The sequence below is a fragment of the Cuculus canorus genome, chromosome W (genome assembly GCF_017976375.1).
Source record: "Cuculus canorus isolate bCucCan1 chromosome W, bCucCan1.pri, whole genome shotgun sequence".
Lineage (NCBI taxonomy): Eukaryota > Metazoa > Chordata > Aves > Cuculiformes > Cuculidae > Cuculus > Cuculus canorus.
Genome location: NC_071440.1, coordinates 22,209,646 through 22,228,444, shown reverse-complemented (window position 1 = coordinate 22,228,444; position 18,799 = coordinate 22,209,646). Strand labels below are relative to the sequence as shown.

The 18,799-nt window shown below is 51.9% G+C and overlaps 1 protein-coding gene across 2 annotated transcripts; it reads right to left on the bottom strand.

Moving 5' to 3' along the window:
• Positions 1 to 6,341: 6,341 nt before the first annotated feature.
• LOC128850290 (uncharacterized) lies at positions 6,342 to 18,669 on the bottom strand. 2 transcript variants are annotated; one of them, XM_054053315.1, is made up of 10 exons: positions 18,530 to 18,669; positions 16,712 to 16,796; positions 14,952 to 15,176; positions 14,180 to 14,386; positions 12,810 to 13,043; positions 12,573 to 12,726; positions 9,395 to 9,504; positions 9,040 to 9,153; positions 7,744 to 7,890; positions 6,343 to 6,528 (listed from the first exon to the last, which is right to left on the bottom strand). In XM_054053315.1, exons 2-10 carry the CDS (start codon positions 16,787 to 16,789, stop codon positions 6,412 to 6,414), a joined length of 1,386 nt encoding a protein of 461 aa, XP_053909290.1. In that variant the 5' UTR covers positions 16,790 to 16,796; positions 18,530 to 18,669; the 3' UTR covers positions 6,343 to 6,411. The 2 variants fall into 2 exon arrangements, with proteins under 2 accessions (XP_053909291.1, XP_053909290.1); XM_054053316.1 differs by lacking the exon at positions 7,744 to 7,890 and having other exon boundaries at positions 6,342 to 6,528.
• Positions 18,670 to 18,799: the final 130 nt, after the last annotated feature.

Genomic DNA, 18,799 nt, shown 5'->3' with positions numbered 1-18,799 from the left:
AAGGTGGAAAAAAGGCGGGAAAATGGGGAGAGAAAAGGAGGAAAAAAGGCGGGAAAAGGGGGAAAAAGGCGGGAAAAAGGGGGAAAAAGGCGGGAAAAAGGGGGAAAAGGGGGAAAACAGTGGGAAAAGGGGGAAAACTGGGAAAAGGGGGAAAAAGGCGGGAAAAGGGGGAGAAAAGGCGGGAAAAAGGTGGAAAAAGGAGGAAAAAAGGCGGGAAAAGGAGGAAAAAAGGCGGGAAAAGGGGGAAAAAAGGCGGGAAAAGGGAAAAAAGGCGGGAAAAGGGAAAAAAGGCGGGAAAAAGGCAGGAAAGGGGGGAAAAGGGAAAAAAGGTGGGAAAAGGAGGAAAAAGGTGAGAAAAGGGGGAGAGAAAAGGAGGAAAAAAGGTGGGAAAAGGGGGAAAAAAGGCGGGAAAATGGGGAGAGAAAAGGAGGAAAAAAGGCGGGAAAATGGGGAGAGAAAAGGAGGAAAAAAGGCGGGAAAAGGGGGAAAAAGGCGGGAAAAGGGGAAAAAGGCGGGAAAAGGGGGAAAAAAAGGCGGGAAAAGGGGGAAAAAAGGCGGGAAAAGGGGGAAAAAAGGCGGGAAAAGGGGGAAAAAAGCGGGAAAAGGGGGAAAAAAGGCGGGAAAAGGGGGAAAAAGGCGGGAAAAGGGGGAAAAAGGCGGGAAAAGGGGGAAAAAAGGCGGGAAAGGGGGGAAAAAGGTGCGAAAAAGGCGGGAAAAAAGGGGAAAAGGCGGGGAAAAGGGGAAAAAGGCGGGAAAAGGGGGAGAGAAAAGGAGAAAAAGGGGAAATGGAGAAAAATGGGAAAGGGGACAAAAAAAGGAGAAAAAAGAGGGAAAAAAGGGAAAAGAAGAAAAGGGAGGAAAAGGACCAAAAAGGGAAAAAGAGGAAAAAAGGGAGAAAAAAGGGGGAAAAGGACAAAAAGGACTGAAAGAGGGAAAAGGGGGAAAAGGAGAAGGGGGAAAAGGAGAAAATATGATGAGAGGAAAAGAGGAAATTGGGAGAAAAAAGGGGGAAAGAAAGGAAAAAGGAGGAGAAAAGGGGGGAGAAAAGGGGGGAGAAAAGGTGTTGTGGCGTTGGTCGCGGCGTCTCTGGAGGCGTCTCCAGAGGTCTCTCCGGAGGTGTTCCGGTGCTGTCGGAGCCGTGGGGCGGTTGAGAGCTGCGGGTTGCCCCACGAACCGATCCTCTCAGGGGGTTCAGACCCATCCCAGGACCTTCAAAGGGCCTTCAAACCCATCCCATGACCTTCAAAGGGCCTTCAAAGCCATCCCATGACCTTCAAAGGGCCTTCAAACCCATCCCATGACCTTCAAAGGGCCTTCAAACCCATCTCATGACCTTCAAAGGGCCTTCAAACCCATCCCATGACCTTCAAAGGGCCTTCAAACCCATCCCATGACCTTCAAAGGGCCTTCAAACCCATCTCATGACCTTCAAAGGGCCTTCAAACCCATCCCATGGCCTTCAAAGGTCCTTCAAACCCATTCCATGACCTTCAAAGGTCCTTCAAACCCATCCCATGACCTTCAAAGGTCCTTCAAACCCAACCCATGACCTTCAAAGGTCCCTCCAACCCATCCCAGAAGGTCTCTCCAGAAGGATAACTCTTGGCTTTGGGTTGGAGAAGACCCAAAGAGGTCACCTGGTGAAGGCCACGAGGATCTGGGGGGGCTTCGGGCGACCAAGATGGAGAAAAAGCCACCTCGGAGGTGGCTGAAGGATCTGGAGGTGGTTTGGGAGGAGACCCAGAGGAGCTCTGACCTTCAGGAGCAGCTGTGGAGGTGGTGGATCTTCTCCTGAGGACCAAGAGGAGAGGACACGGCCTCCAGCGAAGCTTCTGCCCATCCTTCCGGAGCTCTTCACCATCAGGAGGTCCTCCACAGCTCTCCTGGAGGCGCTTTAGGACCGGGAGGAACCGCTCTCTTACCTGGTGGCATCTCAGGAGCTTCTCAGCAGCTTCTGAGGAGCTTCTTGGGATCTTCTACTCAAGAGCTTCTAAGGAGCTTCTGAGGACCTTTTAAGGAGCTTCTGAGGACCTTTTAAGGAGCTTCTGAGGACCTTTTAAGGAGCTTCTGAGGACCTTTTAAGGAGCTTCTGAGGACCTTTTAAGGAGCTTCTGAGGACCTTTTAAGGAGCTTCTGAGGACCTTTTAAGGAGCTTCTACTCAGGAGCTTCTCAGGATCTTCTGAGGATCTCCTCAGGGCCTTCTCAGAAGGTTCTGAGTTACTCAGGAGCTTCTGAGGATCTTCTGAGGAGCTTCTCAGGATCTTTTAAGGACCCTCTCAGGACCTTCTGACGATCTTCTACTCAGGAGCCTCTCAGGACCTTCTCAGGATCTTCTGAGGATCTCCTCAGGACCTTTTAAGGAGCTTCTCAGGACCTTCTGAGGATCTTCTACTCAGGACCTTCTCAGGAGCCTCTCAGGATCTTCTCAGGACCTTCTGAGGATCTCCTCAGGACCTTTTAAGGATCTTCTCAGGATCTTCTACTCAGGAGCTTCTAAGGACCTTCTAAGGACCTTCTCAGGAGCTTCTCAGGATCTCCTCAGGAGCTCCTCAGGACCTTTTAAGGATCTTCTTCTCAGGATCTTCTGAGGATCTCCTCAGGACCTTCTCAGGATCTCCTCAGGACCTTCCCAGGAATCTCTCAGGATCTCCTTAGGACCTTCTAATGATCTTCTCAGGACCTTCTGAGGATCTTCTACTCAGGATCTTCTCAGGACCTTTTAAGGATCTTCTCAGGACCTCCTGAAGATCTTCTCAGGATCTTCTGAGGATCTCCTCAGGACCTTCTCAGGATCTCCTCAGGACCTCCTCAGGAGGTTCTGATTTACTCAGGAGCTTCTGAGGATCTTCTCAGGATCTTCTGAGGAGCTTCTCAGGATCTTCTGAGGAGCTTCTCAGGATCTCCTCAGGACCTTCTGAGGACCTTCTCAGGTGGTGGGAGGTCCATCTGCCCCTTATAAAGGCGTTGGGAGCAAAGCCACCGCTGCTTCAGGACCTCCATCCACCGTGGTCTGGAGGACCTCCAGAGATGGGACAATCCACCAGAGAAGGTCCATGGAGGCACCACAGGAGCTTCAGAAGGTCCATGGAAGCACCACAGGAGGTCCACCTCCAGCAGGTCCAGACGAGAGGTTCTTCCCCTCTGAGAAACCGAGAGTTTGAACCGTTTTTGGTTCAAGGTCCACCACCCACCCAGAAGGTCCAACTGCCCCTCCAGAAGGTCCAAATGCCCCTCCAGAAGGTCCACCACCAACCCAGAAGGTCCAAATGCCCCTCCAGAAGGTCCCAAATGCCCCTCCAGAAGGTCCAACTGCCCCTCCAGAAGGTCCACCACTCACCCAGAAGGTCCAAATGCTCCTCCAGAAGGTCCAACTGCCCCTTCAGAAGGTCCCACCACCCATCTGGAAGGTCCACCACCAACCCAGAAGGTCCAATCGCCCCTCCAGAAGGCCCAATTGCCCCTTTAGAAGGTCCACCACTCACCCAGAAGGTCCCACAGCCCCTCCAGAAGGTCCGAATGCTCCTCCAGAAGGTCCAACTGCCCATTCAGAAGGTCCATTGCCCACCCAGAAGGTCCCATTGCTCCTCCAGAAGGTCCCACCACCCACCCAGAAGGTCCAACCACCCCTCCAGTAGATCCACAGCTCCTCCAGAAGGTCCCACAACCCCTCCAGAAGGTCCATATGCTCCTCCAGAAGGTCCAACACCCACCCAGAAGGTCCAAATGCTCCTCCAGAAGGTCCAATTGCCCCCTAGAAGGTCTCACCACCCACCCAGATGGTCCACAGCTCCTCCAGAAGGCCCCACCACCCCTCCAGAAGGTCCAATTGCCCCTCCAGAAGGTCCAACCTCCCACCCAGAAGGTCCATTGCCCAATCAGAAGGTCCAAATGCCCCTCTAGAAGGTCCCACCACCCATCCAGAAGGTCCCACCACCCACCCAGAAGGTCCACAGCACCTCCAGGAGGTCCCACCGCCCCTCTAGAAAGTCCACCACCAACCCAGAAGGTCCAAACTCCCACTCAGAAGGTCCAAATGCTCCTCCAGAAGGTCCAAATACTCCTCCAGAAGGTCCAAATACTCCTCCAGAAGGTCCAACACCCACCCAGAAGGTCCACAGCTCCTCCAGAAGGCCCCACCACCCCTCCAGAAGGTCCACCACCAACCCAGAAGGTCCAACTGCCCCTCCAGAAGGTCCCACCACCCATCCAGAAGGTCCACCACCAACCCAGAAGGTCCAATCGCCCCTCCAGAAGGCCCCACCACCCCTCCAGAAGGTCCAATTGCCCCTCCAGAAGGTCCAATTGCCCCTCCAGAAGGTCCAACCTCCCACCCAGAAGGTCCATTGCCCAATCAGAAGGTCCAAATGCCCCTCTAGAAGGTCCCACCACCCATCCAGAAGGTCCCACCACCCACCCAGAAGGTCCACAGCACCTCCAGGAGGTCCCACCACCCCTCCAGAAGGTCCAAACTCCCACTCAGAAGGTTCCACAACCCCTCCAGAAGGTCCAAATGCTCCTCCAGAAGGTCCAAATGTCCTCTAGAAGGTCCAAATACTCCTCCAGAAGGTCCAATCACCCACCCAGAAGGTCCACAGCACCTCCAGAAGGTCCAATCACCCACCTAAAAGGACCACCACCCACCTAAAAGGTCCACCGCCTCTCCAGGAGGTCCCCGAGGCCTCCAGGAAACCCTTCCTGAGGTTGAAGCAGTCCAAGTTTCACGGTCCATCGAAGGACCGTGGAACTGAGGAACCAACGGACCATGGAACCAAAGGACCACGGAACCATGGAACTGAGGAACCGAGGAACTGATGGACCAAGGAACCATGGAACCAAAGGTCCATGGAACTGAGGAACAATGGAAACCAGGAGCCAAAGGACCATGGAACTGAGGAACCAAAGGACCATGGAACCATGGAACTGAGGGACTGAGGAACCAAAGGACCATGGAACCATGGAACCATGGAACCGAGGAACCAACGGACCATGGAACCATGGAACTGAGGAACCGAGGAACCAAAGGACCATGGAACCATGGAACTGAGGAACCGAGGAACCATGAACCCAGGAACCGAGGGACCATGGAAACCAGGAACCATCGGACCATGGAATTGAGGAACTGAGGAACCATGGAATTGAGGAACTGAGGAACCATGGAATCGAGGAACTGAGGAACCATGGAATCGAGGAAGCAATGGACCATGGAACTGAGGAACCGAGGAACCATGGAAACCAGGAACCATCGGATCATGGAACCATGGAACTGAGGAACCAAAGGACCGAGGGACCAAGGAACCATGGAACCAAAGGACCATGGAACTGAGGAACTGAGGGACTGAGGAACCATGGAACTGAGGAACCAAAGGACCATGGAACCATGGAACTGAGGAACCATGGAACCGAGGAACCATGGAACCGAGGAACCAAAGGACCATGGAACCATGGAACTGAGGAACCATGGAACCGAGGAACCATGGAACCGAGGAACCATGGAACCGAGGAACCGAGGAACCGAGGAACCGAGGAACCAAAGGACCATGGAACTGAGGAACCAAAGGACCATGGAACCATGGAACTGAGGAACCAAAGGACCATGGAACCATGGAACCAAAGGACCATGGAACTGAGGAACCGAGGAACCAAAGGACCATGGAACCATGGAACTGAGGAACCAAAGGACCATGGAACCATGGAACTGAGGAACCAAAGGACCACGGAACCATGGAACTGAGGAACCATGGAACCAAAGGACCATGGAACTGAGGAACCAAAGGATCATGGAATTGAGGAACTGAGGAACCAATGGACCATGGAACTGATGGACCAAAAGACCATGGAACTGAGGGACTGAAGAAACAAAGGACCGTGGAACTGAGGAACCGAGGAACCGTGGAACCATGGGACCATGGAACCGAGGAACCATGGAACCAAAGGACCATGGAACTGAGGAACCGAGGAACCGAGGAACCATGGAACCATTGAACTGAGGAACCATGGAAACCAGGAACCAAAGGTCCATGGAACCAAGGAACTGAGGAACCAAAGGACCATGGAACCATGGAAACCAGGAACCAAAAGACCATGGAACTGAGGAACCGAGGGACTGAGGAACCCAGGAACCAAAGGACCATGGAACCATGGAACCAAAGGACCATGGAACCGAGGAACCGAGGATCCACGGACCGGAGGGACCAAGCCCTGAGGTTCATCCAAAGCTGTGGAGAAGCCCCAGGGGTTCCTGGAGCACCACCAGCTCTGCAGGAGCTTTGGGGACCTCTCGGGGTCACCTCCACCTGAGGGGGAAGTCCAAAGCAGACGGAGCTCAGAGCGGTGGGAACGGCTTTTAATCTCTTCCAAGAGGCCAAAGTCCTTTGAGATGGTCCAAAAGGACCTCCAAAGGGGTTTGGAGGTCATTTCCGAGAAGATCCGGAGAAGTTCTGGAAGTCCTTTTGGTCCTTCCAGAAGAGCTGAGCCAGAACGTGGTCAACCGTGAGGCGGAAATAGTCCTTCATGCGAAGGGTCTCCAACTACGGAGGAGAAGACAACGGACACAGCGTCGGAGAAGGACTTGGGAGGGACCTTTGGAGGTCACGGAAGGGTTGGAGAACCTTGAAGGTCATAGAAGGGTTTGGAGGACCTTGAAGGTCATGAGATGGTTGAGTTGGAGGACTTTGAAGGTCATGGAAGGGTTTGGAGGACCTTTGAAGGTCCAAATTTGAAGGACCATGAAGGTCATAAAAGGGTTTTGGAGGACCTTTAAAGGTCATAGAAGGACCTGTTGAAGGTCATAGAAGGCTTTGGAGGACCTTCGAAGGTCCAAGTTTGAAGGACCACGAAGGTCATAGAAGGGTTTGAAGGACCTTTGAAGGTCATAGAGTGGTTTGGAGGACCTTTAAAGGTCATAGAATGGTTTGAAGGACCTCTGAAGGTCATGGAATGGTTTGGAGGACCTTTGAAGGTCCAAGTTTGAAGGACCATGAAGGTCATGGAAGGGTTTGAAGGACCTTTGAAGGTCATAGAAGGACCTTTGAAGGTCATAGAAGGGTTTGGAGGACTTTTGAAGGTCATGAGATGGTTGAGTTGGAGGACTTTGAAGGTCATGGAAGGGTTTGGAGGACCTTTAAAGGTCATAGAAGGGTTTGGAGGACCTCTGGAGGTCATGGAATGGTTTGAAGGACCTTTGAAGGTCCAAGTTTGAAGGACCACGAAGGTCATGGAAGGGTTTGAAGGACCTTTGAAGGTCATAGAAGGACCTTTGAAGGTCACAGAAGGGTTTGAAGGACCTTTGAAGGTCATAGAAGGACCTTTGAAGGTCATAAAAGTGTTTGAAGGACCTTTAAAGGTCCAAGTTTGAAGGACCATGAAGGTCATAGAAGGGTTTGAGGACCTTTGGAGGTCATAGAGTGGTTTGAAGGACCTTTGAAGGTCATAGAAGGGTTTGGAGGACCTTAAAGGTCATAGAATGGTTGAGTTGGAGGACTTTGAAGGTCACAGAATGGGTTTGGAGGACCTTTGAAGGTCATAAAAGGGTTTGGAGGACCATTGAAGGTCCAAGTTTGAAGGACCATGAAGGTCATGGAAGGGTTTGGAGGACCTTTGAAGGTCATAGAGTGGTTTGGAGGACCTTTGAAGGTCATAGAAGGACCTTTGAAGGTCATAGAAGGACCTCTGAAGGTCATAGAAGGGTTTGGAGGCCCATGAAGAGGTTCTCCTGGAGGTGGTCCAGGGCAGGAAGTCCTCACCTGCTCTCCTGTGCTGTAGGCCAGGAGGAGGAGAAGGTCCTCCTCGCAGGTGCTTTTGATGTAGTGTTGAGTTCCAACGGGGAAGAAGAAGACATCTCCGATGGCGATGTTGAAGTTGGAGGAGACACCGGAGAGAATGAGGCCAACCTGAGGAGGAGAAGGAGCTCCGGGTGACCTCCCAGGGGTGGAGCTTCAACGCAACGGCACCACGGAGGACCACCAAAGCGCAGAGGCCATCGAACCTCCACACATCTCCACCAGAGGTCCTTCAAACCTCTGAGATCTCCATTAGAGGTCCTTCAAACCTCAAGAGATCTCCATTAGAGGTCCATCAAACCTCAGAGGTCCATTAAACCTCAAGAGATCTCCATTAGAGGTCCATAAAACCTCAGAGATCTCCACCAGAGGTCCTTCAAAACTCAGAGGTCCATTAAGCCTCCAGAGATCTCCACTAAAGGTCCATCAAACCTCAAGAGATCTCCACCAGAGGTCCTTCAAACCTCAAGAGATCTCCATTAGAGGTCCTTCAAACCTCAGAGATCCATCAAACCTCAAGAGATCTCCATTAGAGGTCCATTAAACCTCAAGAGATCTCCATTAAAGGTCCATCAAACCTCAAGAGATCTCCATTAGAGGTCCTTCAAAGCTCAGAGATCCATTAAACCTCAAGAGATCTCCATTAGAGGTCCATTAAACCTCCAGAGATCTCCATTAGAGGTCCTTCAGACCTCAGAGATCCATTAAACCTCAAGAGATCTCCACTAAAGGTCCATTAAACCTCCAGAGATCTCCATTAGAGGTCCTTCAAACCTCAAGAGATCTCCATTAAAGGTCCATCAAACCTCAAGAGATCTCCATTAGAGGTCCATTAAACCTCCAGAGATCTCCACTAAAGGTCCATTAAACCTCCAGAGATCTCCATTAGAGGTCCATTAAACCTCAGAGATCCATTAAACCTCAAGAGATCTCCAATAAAGGTCCATAAAACCTCAGAGATCTCCATTAGAGGTCCTTCAAACCTCAAGAGATCTCCATTAGAGGTCCATTAAACCTCAAGAGATCTCCACCAGAGGTCCATCAAACCTCAGAGGTCCATCAAACCTCAAGAGATCTCCATTAGAGGTCCATAAAACCTCAGAGATCTCCATTAGAGGTCCTTCAAACCTCAAGAGATCTCCATTAGAGATCCTTCAAACCTCAGAGGTCCATCAAACCTTTAGAGATCTCCACTAAAGGTCCATCAAAACCTCCCGAGATGTCCCCCGGAGGTCCCCCCAAGCGGTGGCAGCGCTGTACCTCTCCGCAGCCGCTGACGACGTAACCCATCTCGTTAGCGTTGAAGTGGTAATGAGGTTGACCCAAAGAGTTGCTGAAGATGCGGAGAGTGGCCAAGGTCAGAGTGTCTTCATGCTGGAAGGAGAAGAACAAGAGGTGAAGGTCCACCTGAGGTCAAAGGATCTCCTGATACCTTCAACTCTGGGCTTTGGAGATCAGGAGATGGCGTTGGAGGTCCTCAAAGATCAGGAGATGGTTTTGAAGGACCTCAGAAAGATCATGAGATGGTTTTGAAGGTCCTCAAAAAGATCAGGAGATGGTTTTGAAGGTCCTCAAAGATCAGGAGATGGCATTGAAGGACCTCAGAAAGACCCACCGTGTTCAAGGAGTCGCTGAAGATCTTCTCCAGGTGGGTGAAGGTGGTGGTGTCTCTCTGGTAAGGAGCCCACTGGAAGAGGCCTCCGGGGAAAGGAAACGTGGCCGACCCTTGGGTGGAGATAAGGAGGAGAAGGTTGGCCCAACGTGGTCAGGAAGCTCTGGAGAAGGTCTGGAGAACCTCAGGAGAAGCTCAGAAGAACCTCAGGAGAATATTGGCCCAACGTGGTCAGGAACCTCAGGAGAACCGCAGGGGAACCTCAGGAGAACCTCTGGAGAACCTCAGAGGAACATTGGCCCAACCTGGTCAGGAACCTCTGGAGAACCTCTGGAGAAGCTCAAAAGAACATTGACCCAATCTGGTCAGGAACCTCAGGAGAGCCTCAGGAGAACATTGGCCCAAATGTGGTCAGGAACCTCAGGAGAACCTCAGGGGAACCTCAGGGGAACCTCAGGGGAATATTGGCCCAAACTGGTCAAGAACCTCTGGAGAACCTCTGGAGAACCTCTGGAGAACCTCAGGAGAACCTCAGGAGAACCTCAGGAGAATATTGGCCCAACGTGGTCATGAACCTCAGGAGAACCTCAGTGGAACCTCAGGGGGACCTCAGGGGAACATTGGCTCAAACTGCTCAGGAACCTCAGGAGAACCTCAGAAGAAACTCAGGGGAACCTCAGGAGATCCTCAAGAGAACCTCAAGAGAATATTGGCCCAACGTGGTCAAGAACCTCTGGAGAACCTCAGGGGGAACCTCGGGGGAACCTCAGGGGAACATTGGCCCAATATGGTGAGGAACCTCTGGAGAACCTCAGGGGAACCTCAGGAAAACATTGACCTAATCTGGTCAGGAACCTCAGGAGAACCTCTGAAGAACCTCAGAGGAACCTCAGGAGAGCCTCAGGAGAATATTGGCCCAATGTGGTCCTGAACCTCTGGAGAACCTCAGAGGAACCTCTGGAGAACATTGACCCAATCTGCTCAGGAACCTCAGGAGAGCCTCAGAGGAACCTCTGGAGAGCCTCTGGAGAACCTCAGAGGAACCTCATGGGAACCTCAAGAGAACCTCTGGAGAACATTGGCCCAAACTGGTCAGGAACCTCAGGAGAACCTCAGAGGAACCTCAGAGGAACCTCAGAGGAACATTGGCCCAAACTGGTCAAGAACCTCTGGAGAACCTCAGGGGAACCTCAGGGGAACATTGGCTCAAACTGCTCAGGAACCTCAGGAGAACCTCAGAAGAAACTCAGGGGAACCTCAAGAGAGCCTCAAAAGAATATTGGCCCAAACTGGTCAAGAACCTCAGGAGAACTTCAGGGGGAACCTCAGGGGGAACCTCAGGGGGAACATTGGCCCAACGTGGTGAGGAACCTCTGGAGAACCTCAGAGGAACCTCAGGAGAACATTGACCTAATCTGGTCAGGAACCTCAGAGGAACCTCAGAGGAACCTCAGGAGAACATTGGCCCAACCTGGTCAGGAACCTCAGGAGAACCTCTGGAGAAGCTCAGGAGAGCCTCAGAGGAACCTCTGGAGAGCCTCAGAGGAACCTCTGGAGAACATTGTCCCAATGTGGTCAAGAACCTCAGGAGAACCTCAGAGGAACCTCATGGGAACCTCAAGAGAACCTCTGGAGAACCTCTGGAGAACATTGGCCCAAACTGGTCAGGAACCTCAGGAGAACCTCAGAGGAACCTCAGAGGAACCTCAGGAGAACCTCAGGAGAACCTCAGGAGAATATTGGCCCGATGTGGTCAGGAACCTCAGGAGAACCTCAGGAGAACCTCAGAGGAACCTCAGGAGAATATTGGCCCAACCTGGTCAGGAACCTCAGGAGAACCTCAGGAGAACCTCAGGAGAACCTCAGGAGAATATTGTCCCAATGTGGTCAAGAACCTCAGGAGAACCTCAGAGGAACCTCAAGAGAACCTCAGGGGAACCTCAGAGGAATATTGGCCCAACGTGGTCAGGAACCTCAGGAGAAACTCAGAGGAACCTCTGGAGAGCCTCAGAGGAACCTCTGGAGAGCCTCTGGAGAACATTGGCCCAATGTGGTCAAGAACCTCAGGAGAACCTCAGGGGAACCTCAGGGGAACATTGGCCCAATCTGCTCAGGAACCTCAGAAGAACCTCAAAGGAACCTCAGGAGGATCTCAGAGGAACCTCAGGAGAACCTCAGGGGAACATTGGCCCAATGTGGTCAAGAACCTCAGGAAAACATTGACCTAATCTGGTCAGGAACCTCAGAGGAACCTCAGAGGAACCTTGGCCCAACCTGGTCAGGAACCTCAGGAGAACCTCGGGAGAATATTGGCCCAATGTGGTCAAGAACCTCAGGAGAACCTCAGAGGAACCTCAGGAGAACCTCAGAGGAACCTCAGGGGAACATTGGCCCAACCTGGTCAGGAACCTCAGGAGAACCTCAGGAGAGCCTCAGGGGAACCTCAGGGGAACCTCAAGAGAACCTCAGGAGAACCTCAGGAGAACCTCAGGAGAACCTCAGGAGAACCTCAGGAGAACCTCAGGAGAATATTGGCCCAATGTGGTGAGGAACCTCTGGAGAACCTCAGGAGAACCTCTGGAGAACCACTGGAGAACATTGACCCAATCTGCTCAGGAACCTCAGGAGAAACTCAGAGGAACCTCTGGAGAGCCTCAGAGGAACCTCTGGAGAGCCTCTGGAGAACACTGGCCCAATGTGGTCAAGAACCTCAGGAGAACCTCAGCCCAATCTGCTCAGGAACCTCAGAAGAACCTCAAAGGAACCTCAGGAGAACCTCTGGAGAACCTCTGGAGAACACTGACCCAATCTGCTCAGGAACCTCAGGAGAGCCTCAGAGGAACCTCTGGAGAGCCTCAGAGGAACCTCAGAGGAACCTCAGGAGAGCCTCTGGAGAACATTGGCCCAATGTGGTCAAGAACCTCAGGAGAACCTCAGAGGAACCTCAGGAGAACCTCAAGAGAACCTCTGGAGAACCTCTGGAGAACATTGGCCCAAACTGGTCAGGAACCTCAGAGGAACCTCAGAGGAACCTCAGAGGAACATTGGCCCAAACTGGTCAAGAACCTCTGGAGAACCTCAGAAGAACCTCAGGGGGAACCTCAAGGAGAACCTCAAGGAGAACCTCAACCCAACGTTGTGAGGTCCTTGTGGAGCCCTTTGCCCTCTCTGCAGTGCTCACCTTGAAGATCATAGAAGTATCTCCAGACCTTCTCGGCCGGAGATTGTCCGTAGGTGACGTTGTGAAGGAGAAGGTCTAAGTTGGGCGGTAAATTGACCGCTTGGTCTTCAAGTTGTTTCTTGAAGGTACGGATGAAGTTGACACCACCGCGAGGCTGAAGAAGACAACCACAGAGAAGGTTGAAGTCACCTGAGATGGAGAGAAGATGGTGGAGCAGAAGGTCTCCTCGAAGCCTACCTTGAAAGCTCTCGCCACGATGTCCTCTGGAGTGGAGAAGAAGGCATCGTCCACGTCCATGGTCTGAAGTTCGTGGTGGGTGGAGAAGAAGAGCAGAAGGACACAGTCTTGAAGGCCAACGTTCTTCAACCAATGGACGGTGTTTCGGGGGAAGAAGAAGACCTGTCCAGCGCTGACCGTGTAGGTGGTGACCGTTGGGTCCTCGGAGGAGATGACTCCAACCCAGACCGAGCCCTGAGGAGAAGGAGAAGGAGAAGACCTCAACGGAGATCTCGGAGCTCGGGGGGTGGGTTGGAAGGACCTTGGAAGGTCATGGAGGACCTCGAAGGTGATGGAATGGTGGATTGAGAGGGGTTGGAGGGCTTTGGAGGTCATGGGATGGGTCGGAAGGACCTCAAAGGTGATGGAATGGTTGGGTTGGAGGACCTTGAAGGTCATGGGATGGGTTGGAAGGACCTTTGAAGGTCATGGGATGGGTTTGAAGGCCCTTTGAAGGTCATGGGATGGGTTTGAAGGCCCTTTGAAGGTCATGGGATGGGTTTGAAGGCCCTTTGAAGGTCATGGGATGGGTTTGAAGGACCTTTGAAGGTCATGGGATGGGTTTGAAGGACCTTTGAAGGTCATGGGATGGTTTGAAGGGCCTTTGAAGGTCATGGGATGGGTTTGAAGGCCCTTTGAAGGTCATGGGATGGGTTTGAAGGACCTTTGAAGGTCATGGGATGGGTTTGAAGGACCTTTGAAGGTCATGGGATGGGTTTGAAGGACCTTAAAGGTCATGGAATGAGTCAGAAGGACCTCAAAGATGATGGAATGATGGACTGAGGTGGGTTGGAAGGACCTTTGAAGGTCGTGGGATGGGTTGGAAGGACCTCAAAGGTGATGGAATGGTTGGGTTGGAGGACCTTGAAGGTCATGAGATGGTTTGAAGGACCTCAAAGATGATGGAATGATGGACTGAGGTGGGTTGGAGGACCTTTGAAGGTCATGGGATGGGTTGGAAGGACCTTAAAGGTCATGGGATGGGTTGGAAGGACCTCAAAGATGATGGAGTCATGGACTGAGGTGGGTTGGAAGGACCTTTGAAGGTCATGGGATGGGTTTGAAGGACCTTTGAAGGTTGTGAGATGGGTTGGAAGGACCTCAAAGATGATGGAATGGTTGAGTTGGAGGACCTTGAAGGTCATGGGATGGGTTGGAAGGACCTTTGAAGGTCATGGGATGGGTTTGAAGGACCTCAAAGGTCATGGAATGGTTGGGTTGGAGGACCTTGAAGGTCATGAGATGGTTGGAAGGACCTCAAAGGTCATGGAATGGTTGGGTTGGAAGGTGGTGGTGGGTGTGGAGGAGCTTTGAGGTCTTCTCCACGGTACCTGGAGGACGTATCCGTGTTCGTTGGCGTTGAAATGCCAATGAGGGACTCGAAGGCCTCGAGATTTGATCTTCAACGTTGCGAAAGTCATCTTCGAGCGATGGCGGTTGAGACTTTGGCCAAAAGTCATCTCTTGAGGACTATCGTATTGTCCAAGGTCCTCTCGGAACCTCCCCCATTGGATCTCTCCACCGGGATAACGGTGGACCTGAAAGGCCACCAAGAAATGGACCTTAAAGAGCTCACGTGGAGGTGGAGGAACCTCCAAAGAGCTCACGTGGAGGTGGAGGAACCTCCAAAGGGTTCACGCGGAGGTGGAGGAACCTCCAAAGAGCTCACGCGGAGGTGGAGGAACCTCCAAAGGGTTCACGCGGAGGTGGAGGGACCTCCAAAGGGCTCACGCGGAGGTGGAGGAACCTCCAAAGAGCTCAGGTGGAGGTGGAGGAACCTCCAAAGGGTTCACGCGGAGGTGGAGGAACCTCCAAAGGGCTCACGCGGAGGTGGAGGAACCTCCAAAGGGCTCACGCGGAGGTGGAGGAACCTCCAAAGGGCTCACGCGGAGGTGGAGGAACCTCCAAAGAGCTCACGCGGAGGTGGAGGAACCTCCAAAGAGCTCACGCGGAGGTGGAGGAACCTCCAAAGAGCTCACGCGGAGGTGGAGGAACCTCCAAAGAGCTCACGTGGAGGTGGAGGGACCTCCAAAGAGCTCACGCGGAGGTGGAGGAACCTCCAAAGAGCTCACGCGGAGGTGGAGGAACATCTCCAGAAGGTACCTTTGAAGTTTGGAGATGATTGAGGAACTGGAATTTGATGTCCACGTTGTTTTCTTCTGGTTTGGGAGAAGGTGGACCTTCAGTTTTGAGGTCCACCACTTGGAGATAAAGGGGATTCTTCAAGTAGACCAAGGAGAGGATGAGGACTCCGAGAGTTGTGGTGACCACACACGCCAGAAGACACATCAAGAAGACCTTCAGGAGGGACCGTTTCATCTTCTGGACCTGCAAAGAACGGAAAAGAACCTTTGGGGGAAGAAGAACCTCCTGAGGTTCAACTTCAGCCACTCCAGAAGCAGCTTCTGATGGTCCTTCGGAATGGCTTCTTCTCCTCGGGGGGAGAAGGTGGAAACCATCACGAGGTCCTCCTCAGCCTCTTCTCCTCTAGAATGAAGCTCCTGAGAAGGTTGAGGAGCTTTGAAGGTCCTTCAAACCCATTCCAGAAGCTCTGAAGGTCCTTCAAACCCCTTCCAGAAGCCTTGAAGGTCCCTCAAACCCCTTCCAGAAGCTCTGAAGGTCCCTCAAACCCCTTCCAGAAGCTCTGAAGGTCCCTCAAACCCCTTCCAAGAGCTTTGAAGGTCCTTCAAACCCCTTCCAAGAGCTTTGAAGGTCCTTCAAACCCCTTCCAGAAGCTTTGAAGGTCCTTCAAACCCCTTCCAGAACCTTTGAAGGTCCTTCAAACCCCTTCCAGAACCTTTGAAGGTCCTTCAAACCCCTTCCAGAACCTTTGAAGGTCCTTCAAACCCATTCCATCACCTTTGAAGGTCCCTCAAACCCCTTCCAGGAGCTTTGAAGGTCCTTCCAACCCCTTCCAGAACCTCTGAAGGTCCTTCAAACCCCTTCCAAGAGCTTTGAAGGTCCTTCAAACCCCTTCCAAGAGCTTTGAAGGTCCTTCAAACCCCTTCCAGAAGCTCTGAAGGTCCTTCAAACCCCTTCCAGGAGCTCTGAAGGTCCTTCAAACCCCTTCCAGGAGCTCTGAAGGTCCTTCCAACCCAACTCATTCCATGATTTCAAGACCTTGAAGGTTCTTCCCACCCATTCCATGACCTTCAATGTCCCTCAAACCCCTTCCAAGAGCTTTGAAGGCCCTTCCAACCCAACTCAATCCATGATTCCACCATCTTTGAAGGTCCCTCAAAGCCCTTCCAGAAGCTTTGAAGGTCCCTCAAACCCCTTCCAGAAGCTCTGAAGGTCCCTCAAACCCCTTCCAGAAGCTCTGAAGGTCCTTCAAACCCCTTCCATGAGCTTTGAAGGCCCTTCAAACCCCTTCCAGAAGCTCGGAAGGTCCCTCAAACCCCTTCCAGAACCTCTGAAGGTCCTTCAAACCCCTTCCAGAAGCTCTGAAGGTCTCTCAAACCCCTTCCAGAAGCTCTGAAGGTCCTTCAAACCCCTTCCAGAAGCTCTGAAGGTCCTTCAAACCCCTTCCAGAAGCTCTGAAGGTCCTTCAAACCCCTTCCAAGAGCTTTGAAGGTCCTTCCAACCCAACTCAATCCATGATTCCATCATCTTTGAGGTCCCTCAAACCCCTTCCATGAGCTTTGAAGGTCCTTCAAACCCCTTCCAGAACCTCTGAAGGTCCTTCAAACCCCTTCCAGAAGCTCTGAAGGTCCTTCAAACCCCTTCCATGAGCTTTGAGGTCCTTCAAACCCCTTCCAGAACCTCTGAAGGTCCCTCCACCCCACCCCACCCCCCCATTCGAGGTCTTATCTCCAAGACGATGTCTTTCTTTGACCTTCTAGAAGATAAAGAAAGACCTCTACCTCCTTTTTTGGCCCCTCTTTGTCCCTCGAAGGCCGCGCAAGGTCTTCTCCATCCATCTCCAAGGTTTGGTTGTCCATTTGGCAGCTGGAACGGAGGAGAAGAAGACGGAGAAGAAGGTGAAATCCAAAGTCATTGCGACCAAAGAAGCCACTCAGTTCCTGTCCCGTCATCTCCTGTCCCACCACCGTGAAGCAACACCAGAAAGTCCTCTTTGATGCCACCAAAGAAGGTCCACGTGGACCAAAAACGGTCTTCAAGCCTCACGTGGACCTCAAAACCCAACAGTGACCCCAAATCTGAACCATCTGGAGAAGAACGAAGCAAAGCTTGGGGTGAAGGACCAAACGAGAAGGTCCTCTCTCACTTTGGGTCATCTCCAACCACGAACCCCTTGAGGTTCTTGAGATCTTTCGGAAGTCATTTCCTTCTTTTCTTCTCTTCTTTGGAGCTTCTCAACCTCTGAGGTCTCTCGTGACCTCTTCCACCCCCTGGTGGTGGTGGAGAGGACAACCACAAGGTCTTCTCCTGGTTGTCCTATCCCTGGAGGTCTTGAAGGTGGGTTTGGAGACACTTGAAAGGGTTTGAGGTGGATCTAATGGGGCTTTAAAGGTCCTTTTTGACTCCACTCCCACTTTTGGTGACGTCACTTTGGACTTTGGTCACCGCTGATGTCATTTATGGCCTTCCAGGAAGGTCCTCGCTTGGTGTCACTCCACCTTTTTCCCCACCAAGAAGGACTTCCTGGTGGTGGAAGGAGGAGATAAAGGACCTCAGGGGTGGGGTTGGACCTTCTCAAGTTCTTCCTCCTCTCAGTTCAGGTTTCTCAACTTTGGGTTTGGCCCAAAAAAACCCCCAAAGTGACTCATCTTGAGGAGAAACTTCTACTTCCTTCTCTGCTCTTTAAGGTCCTTCTGCCACCAACCACTCCAGAAGCTCTGAGGGCCTTCAAACCCATCCCATGACCTCCAAAGGTCCTTCAAACCCATCTCATGACCTTCAAAAGGTCCCTCCAACCCATTCTATGACCTTCAAAGGTCCTTCAAACCCATCCCATGACCTTCAAAAGGTCCTTCAAACCCATTCTATGACCTCCAAAGGTCCTTCAAACCCATCCCATGACCTTCAAAGGTCCTTCCAACCCATCCCATGACCTCCAAAGGTCCTTCCAACCCATCCCATGACCTTCAAAGGTCCTTCCAACCCATTCCATGACCTCCAAAGGTCCTTCCAACCCATTCCATGACCTTTAAGTCCCTCCAACCCAATCATTCCATCATCTTTGAGGTCCTTCAAACCCATTTGATGACCTTTAAGGTGCTTCAAACCCACCCTATAACCTTCAAAGGTCCTTCAAACCCATCCCATGACCTTCAAAGGTCCTCAAACTCAACCATTCCATCATCTTTGAGGTCCTTCAAACTCATTTGATGACCTTTAAGGTCCATTTGATGACCTTCAAACCCATTCCATGACCTTTAAGGTCCTCAAACTCAACCATTCCACCATCTTTGAGGTCCTTCAAACCCATTCCATCACCTTCAAAGGTCCTTCAAACCCATCCCATGACTTTTAAGGTCCCTCCAACCCAACCACTCCATCATCTTTGAGGTCCTTCCAACCCATTCCATGAACTTTAAGGTCCTTCCAACCCATTTGATGACCTCCAAAGGTCCTTCCAACCCATCCCATGACCTCCAAAGGTCCTTCCAACCCCATTCCATGACCATTAAGGTCCCTCCAACCCCTTCCACCACCTCCCAGGTCTCCTTCTGCCCCTCTTTGAAGGCCAATCCCACCCCTTTCTCCACCCATCTCACCTCCAGGAGGTCCCTCAGGAGATGTTACCACAAAACACTCGATCTTCTTCTTCTTCTCTCGGGTTCTTCTGAAGCTTTGGAGGTGGTTTTGGTCCTATATGAACCTCCTGGTGGTGGAGGAAGTGTCCTCCTGGTCAAAGATCTTCAAGATATGCAAATCTTCCTGAAGACAATGAGGAACAAACAAACTTTGGGACCTTCCGAGAAGAGGTCCTCTTCCTTTGAGATGTTTCCTCCACACAAAGAGCATTTGGATGTCCATTTAAGACA

Excerpts from the sequence above, each read along its gene's own strand:
- LOC128850290 (XM_054053315.1), bottom strand. The coding sequence starts at position 16,789 with ATGGACAACCAAACCTTGGAGATGGATGGAGAAGACCTTGCGCGGCCT. Across the intron at positions 15,177-16,711 it reads AAGAGGGGCCAAAAAAGGAG|GTCCAGAAGATGAAACGGTC; the intron begins GTAGAGGTCTTT and ends CGTTCTTTGCAG. Across the intron at positions 13,044-14,179 it reads AACACGGATACGTCCTCCAG|GGCTCGGTCTGGGTTGGAGT; the intron begins GTACCGTGGAGA and ends CCTTCTCCTCAG.